Source organism: Zeus faber (genome assembly GCF_960531495.2).
Source record: "Zeus faber genome assembly, chromosome: 14".
Taxonomy (NCBI): Eukaryota; Metazoa; Chordata; class Actinopteri; order Zeiformes; family Zeidae; genus Zeus; species Zeus faber.
The window spans coordinates 2,376,139-2,388,420 of NC_137200.1; the positions used below are offsets into that span (position 1 = coordinate 2,376,139).

Genomic DNA, 12,282 nt, shown 5'->3' on the forward strand with positions numbered 1-12,282 from the left:
TTATTTAATCAAATATTTTTATTTTCAAACTTAAAAGTCACCTCTACCGTTTGGAAAAGACATACGTAAACTGCGGGACCCCGTACAGATTTATATTGAATTAATTCAAAATCAAAGGCAAAGTCAGAAACATTTTTTTATTGACTTCCCTTGTAAGTGTGAGGAGTCTGCAACCCTTTCCAAAAAATAAATATCATCACACGGCTAGTGGTCAGAGACGTTGGCTGCTAGCCAGCATGTTATTAACAACAAATATGTCAGAAATAGGATGATGATAATGGATGATTATATGAATATGCCCAGAGTGGGAAGGCCTATAGAAATGGAGATACCAATTCAATATTTCTCAAAAACATAAAACTGGACCACACATTAAAAGAATAATGATAACTCTTTCCTTTTCCACCATTCTTTTAGCGGAGTGCATAAAGATCAGTAGATTCATCCTCTTAAATACCCATTTCTTAAATGCACCCTTTATTTTTATTTTTTAACCCTGCAATTCTTGAAGAGTAATATACTTATCCCGAGACTTAAATATTCTCGATGTTATTATTGAAAACAAGAAAAAACAATAATGATTATAGCTTCCAAAAAAGTAAACCTCCAAACCTATAAGAATTGAATAGGTTCAAAGTACAGAGTGTCAACAACATGATTCTATTGGTTCAGGGGGTGGAGAAGAGCCATCATGGAACTAGAGCTGAAGGTCTCGCTCACACTTGGTCTCGCAGTTTGGCGAGTCTTGAAGACAGTTCATCCTTTAGACAAGAGACAATCAGCTGACATTAGTAGTGAAAAGATAAATGAAGAGGGGGAATGAAGGTCATTCGGAGATTTATATTAAGATTTAATATAGATATCATAATTTGATCATAAGATAATTAGTAAGATTAATTAACAATATTTTTTAAACTCATTTCTGAGAAATGCTATTCAGATAAAATTATGTGATTTTTGTGTGGCTATTTCAGAATCAGGCTTCATTGGCCAAATACGTTAACATATGCAAGGAATTTAACTCTGGTTTTCAATGACTACCACACAACAACAGTAAAGAATTTTAAAAAAAGAAAAAAGGAAGTAAAGACATTTTTTATAAAAATGTTTACTTAAAACTATGTACATAAACATACAAAAAATCAAAATATAAACCACAAAAATAAAAATATCAAATGTAATGAAATTAAATAAATAAAATTAAACAAATGAATAAGATAATTTGTGACAAATATGTTAAATGGTTAATCATGGAGCATGGAATATACCTGTTCTGCTGAAGCGACGCTGGTGCCCACAGATCCTGTCTGTCCCTGGGGAAGCTCCATGTTCAGGTCCAACCTAACCATCGGCCAGAAATGAAAAAAAAACCCTTTCAAATTAAACCTTTCATGAGAAGACACATTACTCCAGACTATTACAGGAGGAAATACAGTACGAACCCCAATATATAATATAAATAAATATCTAATAAATAATTTCAATACAATTACCCTGCTTCGTCTGCCATTTCATGAAGTAGCGAGTCCACTTGGTTCTGAAACGCAGATTTGATTGACAGTGAATACCTTTACGCTTGCACATTCTTTTCGCAGCAAATGTAAGATGAACATGTGATGAATGTACCTGCGGTGTTGTCAGTGTTGTTGTGCTGCTCATAGTTTCCTCCATTTGGGCTGTCTGGACATCCAGTGTCTCAAACTGGTGCTCAAATTTGTCCATGAGTGTTGAAATCTGGGGAAAAAATAGGAATGCAGCAATCATTTCAAGCCTTCTTCAGATAATCAATTCTTAAAATCCCTATTAGCTTGTCTTTGTTTTTGTGTCGTACAGCTTGAACATATTTGGCAACAAGCATATTTAGCATTGCACTACCTTTTCCAGATTCATGCTCTTCAGTGCTGCTTCCATTCCTTTCACCACCCCAGCCATCGATTTTGTTACCTTGGCAGTAAAACACAATTATTACAAATGTGACCAAATTTGTGTTGGTATATATATATAAAAAAATGAATAAATTTAAAAAAAGAAATTCTCCCCAAAAAACGCCAGAATTTCTTTGTTGTCTTTGTTACTTTGCTGTTTTCCGCGGAGCAATCGTAGGAGGTGGGGGGGGGGGGGGGGGGGGGTATGCACTTAATACATGTTTTAAGCAATTTGACATGACAACTAAAATGTCATTAAATATGTTTATTTGACATTTCTAAATCAAATAGCTCATTGAATTAAAAAAAAAAAAAAAAAGAAACATTGGGGGAAGGTGCACTGGGAATATTGTTATTAATAATATTATTATTGTTGTTATTTTCATTAGTTCATTGAAAATAATACAATTTGTTGATATTTAAAATACTAAAATCGAACTTATTGCTCGAGAGAAAATTCTCGGAATTTTGAAGCCTAAAACTTTCTGGAGCACCAACTTCCTCATAATTCACGAACACGATTTATGTCTTGTTTGAACCGCGATGTCACAAAGACCTCATGGTTGAAGTTTCATTCAAATCAATCCACATACGGAGCAGATATTAGCGGAAAAAAACAACCAAAAACAACCTTAACACAGACGAGCCAGTACATCTGACACCGAAATATGTACATCCTCGGCTAAAAGTATCTGGAACACAAACTTCAGCATAAGCTACGAACACGGTTGAGGTGTCGTTTAAAACAGTATTTCATAAGGAACTCGTGGTTTAAATCTAATCGAAATCGATCCACATATGGAGCAGATATTAGTGAAAAACCAAACAAATTTGACCCAAAATATTCAGTTGGTCTTGGTTAACTGACACATTACGTCTTGTTCTAAAATGAACGAGATGAGATAAAGTAAGACGCTTTATGATGTCATCATATTATTTACTATAAATGTACAGATTCCGATTAAGAATATCCAGTTGGACCGCGTACAGTGTGTGGCGTGGACTCTTTCACTCTCATCACTTTGTAGTCCTTAGAAATTACCAAACTATCGATTTACATGTATATTTACATAGCTTCTTACCTTACCTTATTTGGTAGATGTCAGTAGATATGTTAGATTGATATTTTTTAATCTGTGGTCCACATTACTTTGCCAGATTAATGGAAAAAAACAAACAAAAAAAACCCAATGAATCCTTAAAAATTCGTCAGCACATCCCTCGGAAACACTGAGACAATACGGTGAGTTCTAATAATGAGAAGTTATTGTTGACAGGTAAACATGGACGGTTGTTTAAAGACAGGAGGGTTGCGTTGTGTAGACCGCATAGTGGTTTCTCCGCCAGATGAGCAACCAGGAGACGACGGACTGGGGGAGCCCCCGCTGCGTTCAAGTAAACTCAGAAAATCGTGCTGCGTTTCAGAGAACCCAGGAAACTGTAAAATGCACCCAACACGACTAAACTGGACCCTGTGTATTGCTGCCTGCAGCTATATTTTCATTTGTTTTCACTATTCTGTCTCTGAGGGACATTGAATGAAACCGCGTTGTTGGGAACTTCCAGATGAAGTGATTTCCTTACACAGAGATACCGTGAGAGACTGTGAGGTAGGAGTCTCTAGACTACAGGTACGAGACAGTATACAGTAAATATAATATTTAGGATAAAGTAATAACACGCAACAATTGTATCGGCTCTCATAGCGATCTCTCCGCCATGCATGCATTCATGGTGACCAACACATACACGCTTCAAATGCTGGTTGCATGAGTTCTCTGCATTTGGCCCATCCTGGCTTGTCCTTCCTCGGGGGGGGCAGCATACAACGACACGCCCCGGGGACCTGGTTACAAATGTCCATTGGTGGTCAGACGACAATGTTGTGCATGTTTTTGGTGGGGGTCCTTACTGACGTTACATGGAGCATGGGGAGAACATGCAAACTCTACACAGAAAGGACCCTTATCGGGAGATAACACGCTGGAGCACGGTGCCAACAGCACCCCAGGCAGGAATCAAACCCAGGACCTTCTTGCTGTGAGACAGCAGTGCAATGCACTGTGCCACCGTACCCACACAGGGCTCCAGGCTCAATGTCTTAAAGCGACACGCCCAACACGACCAGATCTGTCTTAGAATGTTTTTGTTTTTTTAAATGACAGACAAAGATACAACAGACATTACAGTTATTTTCAATTGCCATGTCTAATTTATATTTACTTATTCATCTAAGTTGTTTTACCCCAGGTCATTTTTTATTATTATTTCAAGAGATGTTTTGTTGAGTTTAGAGGAGAATATTTCAAAGGGAACTGGGGAAATTCAACTTTCATTTATTTTAGTTATCATGGCTTCTTTAAATTAATGTTGTGTTTAATTGTTGGGTATTCATGTGCAATTTGTGCAATAAAAGCATATTCAAAATAATTTATTTCATTTCCTAATTCAGTGTGCATAGACTATTGAATGTTTGGGGTCTATGTTAGCAGTGCACCTATTAAAGCAAAGACATAGGAACTGTATAGCTAATATACACACTTCAATATTTGTTTATTTATCACAAGTCATATAGTCATCACCATCTTAAATATATTCAACCTTTGTTTTGCGCTTTTTTTTGTTTTAAGTATGTATTCAGGCTCAAACAACCCAAACAATACACAACTATAGCAGACTGCAGGGGCCGATGATGCATTCCATGAGTCTCTGAAAAATGTTACTTGTGTTTGTAGTAATTCGACGTGTCACCAGGACTCAGAAAGCTATAATAAGTCACAGAGAGTCGTCATTACGTCAGCCAATGCTGCATTCAATGGAAACTCTGAAAATTGTAACTCATTTTAGTAGTAATGCTGATGTAAATAGGAGCGGCAGCACGAACTGATGCTTCGTTCCATGGCAACTCAAAAATTTGTAATTGGTGTTGATACGAAATGATGGTGTGTTTTACAGGAACTAGTAAAACTGTAATTCATATCTAACACAGCTAACCTGGACCCCGAGTATTGCTCCCTGCAGTTATATAAATATATATTTTTTTCATTAGTTGTGCATCTTCCTACCCCTGTTAGCCTGTCTGCATAGGCAATAAAAGCCAAAAATTAATGTGACTGCTCGACCTGGTTTACTATAAACTATGTTAGTTTGTATATTTATTAGTACCTTTTTGGGGGGGGTATTCAGTCCTTGAAATTCTAGGGATTGGGCTCGGCAAAAAGGTTTGAATACCACTGCCATATCAAAATAGGTTTGCGTCGCCTGCGTATTAGGGTGTCAAATTCCAAGCATAAAAACTCCCCAACAGTACAAAAGTGTGAATGATAGATAGAGATTGTGAATTTTTAGCTGTGTACATTGCAGTTTTTAGGATCCAAGTTGAGGCTCTGGGTACTACTGTACGTATGAAGCGGGTATTGAACGGCACTCTACCTTGTTCATTGTGACAGCTGTCTGGACTCTGGAGGCCACGGCATCCACCCGGGCACTCATTCGCAGGAAGTTAACCGACTGGTTCTTTTGTCTGATGGCGTTTTCGGCATGGATCCGGGCCACTTCCATATTGCCCTTCTGGATGGCCTGGAGTGAGGCGGAAACCACGGACAGGCAATTATTTGAAGATATTTTGTAAATTACTATTAGTGCTTTCCTAAGATAACAAGAAATATTTGAGTAACAATCGTTAGTGATCATGGATAATGAATGTTATGACATAGCAGGTTGAGGTACAGCTAGAACAGATTATTAAGATCAGAAAAGTGCATTTCTTAACTGTGATGCTGCCTTAAAGACAGCATTTAACTGTACCACAATATTACATAACCAAAATCCCAGACGACACCCAAGTGTCATGTCGTGATATGGATATTGGGCTGTATTGAACCAGCCCTTCCATCGAACACTTGTCAATGAGGATACTGGACTGTGGTATCACTTACTTTCTTCACTTTAACCTTTTCCGCCTTCTCATCTTTGACGCATTTCGTGGAATTTCTCTGAAGTTCTTTGGCAGCAAATTTTAAGTTGAACAGCTGCTCTGTCAAGAGGCTAAGGAGCGACGAACAGCAACATCTAACGGCAACTTGAAAAGATGAGGGCCTGAAACATGGGGCTTCAAAACATTCAGTCTAGGGATAGTTGGATCTCCGTGAAAATAAATAATAATAATAATAATAATAATAATAATAATAATAATAATAAATTAAATGCAGTTTGCTAGAAAGTCAGTTCTATTCAAATTGTAAACAGCATTAAAAAAAATAAAAATAAACCACAACGATTACATCACACGTAAATTGACTCGTCGGTTTGAGGGGATTTCTAAAACAATTAAAATGTTAATAAAAAGTTTCCTCTAGGAGAAACACAATACATGACGTCACTGATTTATTTATTTTCTCTTACACTGACGCTTCGTTAACTCCTCCGGATCACAATTCCGTTGAATCAAGCCGCTCCACAAACCTTTTACCCGGAAATTCACATTCATTTCAGAAGGATACTATCAATGTCTGGCATTTTCGATGCTTGGTGACTGGATCCTATCCAATACACAAGGATAAATATTGCGCCGAGGTACAAAAGAGTGATACTCAACTCCCCGTCGTCTTCTTCGCCTTCTTCCGGGTACACTATCGAAATATAATTGATGTCAACGCTACGTGACGGAGGCATTCCATTCGACGTCACCGGGAGGTTATGCCGCATTCCACCACAGCGCTGGAACTCGGAAAAATCCAACTTCCTACTTGGAAAAGGGCAAAAGAACGGAGTCGAAATTTCGGGGCAAATCACTCGAGCAGGAATTTCCCGAAATAACAGACCTGGTGTCACAGCAACACGGTTCCGAACACCTTTAATGGTTAACAACGTGCACTCTTTCTTTTCATTTAAAACACATACGACTTTGATCTAAACCACTCTGTAGTTTTTACGTGATGTCAACATGAATTTTGTTAATTAATTTAGCTTGTGAAATATACAAGTTTGCTAAATGAACTCAAACTTCACTGCGGGCGTCCATATTTAACTCTGAAGTGAGGACTACCGAGTCGGCACTCAGAATGACGGATTTCAGACTTCCAATGAATGCAGCATTTCTGTGAATTGAAACAAATAATAATAATAAAAACATTAACACTGACTATGTATATATCTTGGATGGTGGTGAATAAACACATTGAGGTGGCTGTAGTAGCAGGGCAGGAATAGAGAATATGTTTAACAATGAGATTTCCAGGCGGGATGGCGGCAGGGAGCGTTAGGATGCCTCACTCCGTCCGATGGGGTATCCCTACCGCCACGACAAGCTCAGCAGTGCGGTGGAACCTCTGGACAGACCATAATTGTACACAGTGGAGCCTTTTCTTCCTGCTTACACAGTTGAACTGTCGCCACTTTTCGGCTTGTTCGACGGATCGAGATCAAGCGTCGTGATTCGCCGCACGTTCTTGACGCCCGGTTGCCAAGGGAACGGGCTGCTGGGACGACAGAGTCGTGCGCACTAGCCTCCAACTTGAGCATCACCGTGAGTGAACCAACCAGAGATAAAACTGCTGGATATCGTGTGGTTGTTGGCTTTGTTTTGCTTTAATTCGGCCCAGAAGGTGAGTAACCTAGGAAATTGATCCATCCCCGGCTAGTAACCCCACCAAGTACTCGCTTGTTGTTTTCCTATTTTATGTACAATAACTTAATAACAGCTCGAATCCTTGTCGTCGTTATTTGTGACGGATTGTTACCAATTTATTGTTGTTTTGAACATGGTTTGCAGCACACTAGGGAGGGGGTTCTCTAAAATATAGCTATTTCAATGACTAAAATTAGTTAAAACAAGTTATCAGACAGGAATAATCAAACGGGACAGTTTTGCAGTGTGATATACTGGGAGAGCAAAAAAAAAACGTCTTAAAATCGTCACAGCTCCGCCCATCAATATCAGATCCGGTCAAGGACATTAACATCTCTAAAATCAGCTGCTAATGCTTTGCTGGATTCATTGGCGGGGTCTGCACTCCCAACTAAGCATTTATTACCTAACATAACAAAAAAGACAATCGAGGAGATTGACCGCTCCTGTGGGTAGCTGCAGCCTCCTGTATGACTCAGAGTCCTGTCTGAGTTGGTGGAGCTTCGTCCACTAGGGGTCGCTGTTCTGAGGGGTTGGGAGGTGTCTGTGTGGTCAGGCGTCCTCCAAGAGGTTCCAGCCCCTGCTAAATGATTATTATTCAAACTTTACAATTAATACATTCACAGGACGTTTACACCATTAGAGAATATAATGTACAATTATGACCTTTTTCACAGTTTCACTGTTCCTAAATACAGTGTCGAGAAAAATGTGGAACAACAACAATAAAAAAATAAATCCTCTCTTATCTTCTTTAGGGTCCTTGATCTGAAAAAGGGTGAGAATCACTGCTATAGAGCACGTCCACCCTTATGTCATGCTGCATGCATTAAGCATTTGATCCATATAAACATACAGTATATACATACAAAAAAATGCAAAAAATATTGTAACATGTCATTCTTAGTGTCCATTATATAGTGTGGGGTTGGTAACTCAAATGCTTTTGAAGTATGAATGCTTATTGGTAAGCCATTGGTTTTACATTGTGATGTGCACCCATTACATGGGCACAAGCAATTACATGAGCTATTAAGAAGTATTAATACAAGTAGTATCGGCAGCAGAGGTATGGACAACATGTATGTTCTCTAACTTGTATCAAGTAAGGTTTTTTCTTCTGAACTGTCAAATTACACTCTTAATTTTCTTTTACAGGTAAAGATAATGTCACTTCAAACCGAGAAAATATTCCACAATTTGACCTTAGAACAGGTCCAGGAACTGGATAAAGTTCTGACGGAGATCATCCCAATCTACGGGAGGGGGAACTTCCCCACACTGGAGGTGAAAGCCAAAGACATCATCCGCGTGGTCCGAGACAGGCTGGTTGAGAGGGACATCCAGGTGAAGGACATTCGCCTCAATGGGTCCACTGCCAGTCACGTCATGGTCAGAGATAACGGCATGGGCTACAGAGATCTGGACATCATTTTTGGAGTGGAGCTGCCCAGGCAGGAAGACTTAAAAGTGATCAAGGAGGTGGTGCTTGGCAGCCTGCGAGACCTACTTCCATGTGGAGTGAACAGGAGAAAGATCACCTGGCTCACTATGAAGGAGGCCTATGTGCAGAAGATGGTCAAGGTCTTTAATGAGCACGACAGGTGGAGCCTCATCTCGCTGTCCAACAGCAGGTCGAAAACCGTGGGACTTAGGTTTGTGAGTTCCCTGCGAAGGCAGTTTGAGTTCAGTGTGGATTCTTTCCAGATAATACTGGACCACATGCTGGAGTCATACTGGGAGACTGAAAAGAAACAAGAAGCCATGTTAACATTGCATGGTGAGAATTTAGCGAATTTTGAGAAAAAAGAACTAGAAGAAGCTGCGATCCCTCAGAGTCCCGGTGAAGACAACAAAAAAGACTCAACAAGAGTAATTAGTGAAGAAAAGTGGCAGGAAGAGGAAGAAGTCCCCATCTCTGCAAAGGAAACTTCCTGTCTGGTTGTGGCAGCAGGTGGAGGGCGTGAGCAGGTGATCGAAAGTCCAATGGCTGCCTCACACACTTTGCAGTATTCAGAAGCGGACGACAAAATTGAAGATATTGACTCAGAAGGCATTGTGTTTCATCTGAGTGGGGAAAGAATGGATGAAAAAGCGCAGCTAAAAAGAAGAGAACATTTTGCAGTTTCATCCCAAACTTTGTTAACAGAAATAATGGATCCTTTGGCGAAGAATGCGTCTTCTAAACTACAGGACGAAAAGTCGTCTGAGTCAAGAGCTTTGAGCGAACCCTCTATTTTGCATTCAGAAACATTTACGTCACAAAAAATGATCCAAGCGCAAAGTAATGAAAAGACTGAAGGAGGGCTGTCCATTCACAGGTCCAATAAAGACCGTATTGTGCAAGATTCCCATCGAGAATTTTCCTTTCCCCCTCCTGCTAAGAAAACTTGCAGCACATCACAGGACATCATACCAGGCTACTGCCACTCCCCGATATTACAGAGAAAAATGTCCCATAAAACGATCACTAAGCCACCACTCCCTGAAAAATGGTCTTTATTGTCCGATCCGTCCGATTTCACCACACAACTAATTCAGCCGATAGAAATACCCAAAACAATTCAGCCAAAGCTCAACAGTGCTGATGTTCCATGTTCAAATCTACCAGTCCCTGTACTCAAACAACCCGAGGGCACGGGAAATTGCGAAAATCACATGTGCCATCCAGTCATCTTTCAAGAGGGGAGCAGCTTAACACAAGCTGTCAAGCCCAAGAACCCAAAGAAGCCCCCTGACTCAAACGAACAAAGTCATCCCTGTGTAGCAAACACAGTCATACACACAGTCCCTCACGGAGCAGGGCCAGGCTTGTTGGCCGGCCGCGGAGGGAACCCCACCATCGGCGTCAAAGCAGAGTGTATGTACGGGAACTTTGAACAGGCTTTGAACCATCTTCGTCATCGACTCATCACCACCCACGGCCCAGAGGAGATCCGTGGAGGCGGCCTCTTAAAATACAGCGACCTGCTGGTGAGGAACTTCAGGCCCGCAAGCGAGATCGAGATCAAGTCGCTGGAACGTTACATGTGTTCCCGCTTCTTCATTGACTTCCCTGACGTCGCCGAACAGCAGCGGAAGATAGAGGCCTACTTGCAATGCCATTTCATCGGCAACGAAGAGGCGAGCAAATACGACTACCTGATGACTCTGCGGTGCGTGATAGATGAGAGCACCGTGTGTCTCATGGGGCATGAGAGGAGACAGACTCTCAACATGATCACGGTGCTTGCCTTGAGGGTGCTGGGGGAGCAGAATGCCATCCCCAATACTGCAAATGTCACCTGCTTCTATCAGCCAGCGCCATACATGGCAGACCTTATGTTCAGCAGTTACTACTTTGCCCATGCCCAGCACCCTCTCGTCTACCACCCTTACCCACTACATGTCCATATCCAGACTGGGCTCGTGTAGCTTTGACCTGTGTGTGCAGAAAGAGCATGGAAGACGCAACTCTGTAAAGTGCTGTTGAACCAAAAGCACAGATGGGGTTTAAACAAGAAGGGGCAAGCATGGGCACAGTATGTGAAGTGCTTTGAAAACCCTCCGCTCTGACCTTACCAGAGTCGGACCGAATGGAGAAGGACAAGCCATGCATGCTGACCATGCAGCTGTTTTAAAGTGAAAATACTTGCTGATATACACTTTTGACAAGCTTGGACAGAAAATGTCGAATAATTAAAATGTTTTGGCACTGAAGGAATACTCTGTGATTATCCTGTGATAATCACATTGATTATTCTGCCATACAGAGAACATTTTCATGTCATAGTAAACTATGAACAGAAGATACATTTATGTAATAGTAGATCTAGATAGAGTAAAAATGAAAAATGGCTTTTTGGCTTATGTATGTGAGGGATCTGACGTCCTAAAAAGCTAAACATGGAATAATCATTCCTTATGTAGGGACTTCAAGGAATTTTTGTTGCATACAAATAACACTGTTTGTTAAGGCACTATTGATTCAACCAAATGAATGTCATTTGCACGGTCTGAGATGTTCTTAAACAATTGTGAATTCTGACAGTGCACCAAAAGTGCGTTCCACCACCAGGCAACGGGAGCTGCTTCATTGGCTCGCAATTCAGAACTGAATTAATGGACTGCTATGCGGCTGCATGTTCTGTCTCTGGGTGTCTTCATTAACCAAGTCATGGCTCGTTTACTTGTGGATACATATAATGTAGACTGCTTGGTATCATAAAAGTAACAATGTTTTTTATTTTAAGAGCTGACTCTACTTGGGAGCCAGATTGTCTGAAACAAGTTCACTATACAGTATATCTGTCTGTGTATCATGTGGTAATAGTATTGTAGGTAATTTCAATTGTCAACTGTCTGGGAAATGTGTTTCCAGGAGTCAAAATATTACGACTGATATCAATATAAAAGATAAGTTGAGCAAGTACACTTTGTCCGCTTTGCCAGAGTTCTTATAAATAATGTTCAACTAACTGAAAAGCAAGGTTAACCATGGATACGACATGTAGGCCACTCACACTGAAGCTGAGGGTTAAGCACAATACAAACATACATTAATAGTGTGGATGTTTTTTGATAGAATTCTCTTCAAAATGGTAAGTATTGATGAGTTAAGACTTTACCAGACTCTTGGTGTAGTGCAGAATGAAGGAACTTTATAATTCAAAGAAACAGAAATATTTGCATAAACTATCCAGTTGCCAAATTGGTTGTCATTGTGATAAACACCGTAACAGCTCCTGC

The 12,282-nt window shown here is 40.3% G+C and overlaps 2 protein-coding genes across 2 annotated transcripts; one reads left to right on the top strand and one right to left on the bottom strand.

The window, feature by feature from the left end:
• Positions 1 to 123: 123 nt before the first annotated feature.
• Positions 124 to 6,549, bottom strand: chmp1b (charged multivesicular body protein 1B). The gene is made up of 8 exons (XM_080014245.1): positions 6,428 to 6,549; positions 5,864 to 5,961; positions 5,358 to 5,504; positions 1,876 to 1,944; positions 1,627 to 1,734; positions 1,494 to 1,537; positions 1,269 to 1,341; positions 124 to 761 (listed from the first exon to the last, which is right to left on the bottom strand). Exons 1-8 carry the CDS (start codon positions 6,441 to 6,443, stop codon positions 717 to 719), a joined length of 600 nt encoding a protein of 199 aa, XP_079870371.1. The 5' UTR covers positions 6,444 to 6,549; the 3' UTR covers positions 124 to 716.
• An 887-nt stretch (positions 6,550 to 7,436) lies between these two features.
• LOC307240405 (terminal nucleotidyltransferase 5C-like) lies at positions 7,437 to 10,968 on the top strand (the record flags this gene model as incomplete). Its single annotated transcript, XM_080014189.1, has 3 exons — positions 7,437 to 7,531; positions 8,713 to 9,625; positions 10,166 to 10,968. The coding sequence occupies exons 2-3, from the start codon at positions 8,722 to 8,724 to the stop codon at positions 10,966 to 10,968; spliced, it is 1,707 nt and encodes a 568-aa protein (XP_079870315.1). The 5' UTR covers positions 7,437 to 7,531; positions 8,713 to 8,721.
• Between the last annotated feature and the right edge of the window lie 1,314 nt (positions 10,969 to 12,282).

Excerpts from the sequence above, each read along its gene's own strand:
- chmp1b (XM_080014245.1), bottom strand. Across the intron at positions 5,505-5,863 it reads AAAAGGTTAAAGTGAAGAAA|GCCATCCAGAAGGGCAATAT; the intron begins GTAAGTGATACC and ends GCCTCACTCCAG. Across the intron at positions 1,342-1,493 it reads GAAATGGCAGACGAAGCAGG|GTTGGACCTGAACATGGAGC; the intron begins GTAATTGTATTG and ends GCCGATGGTTAG.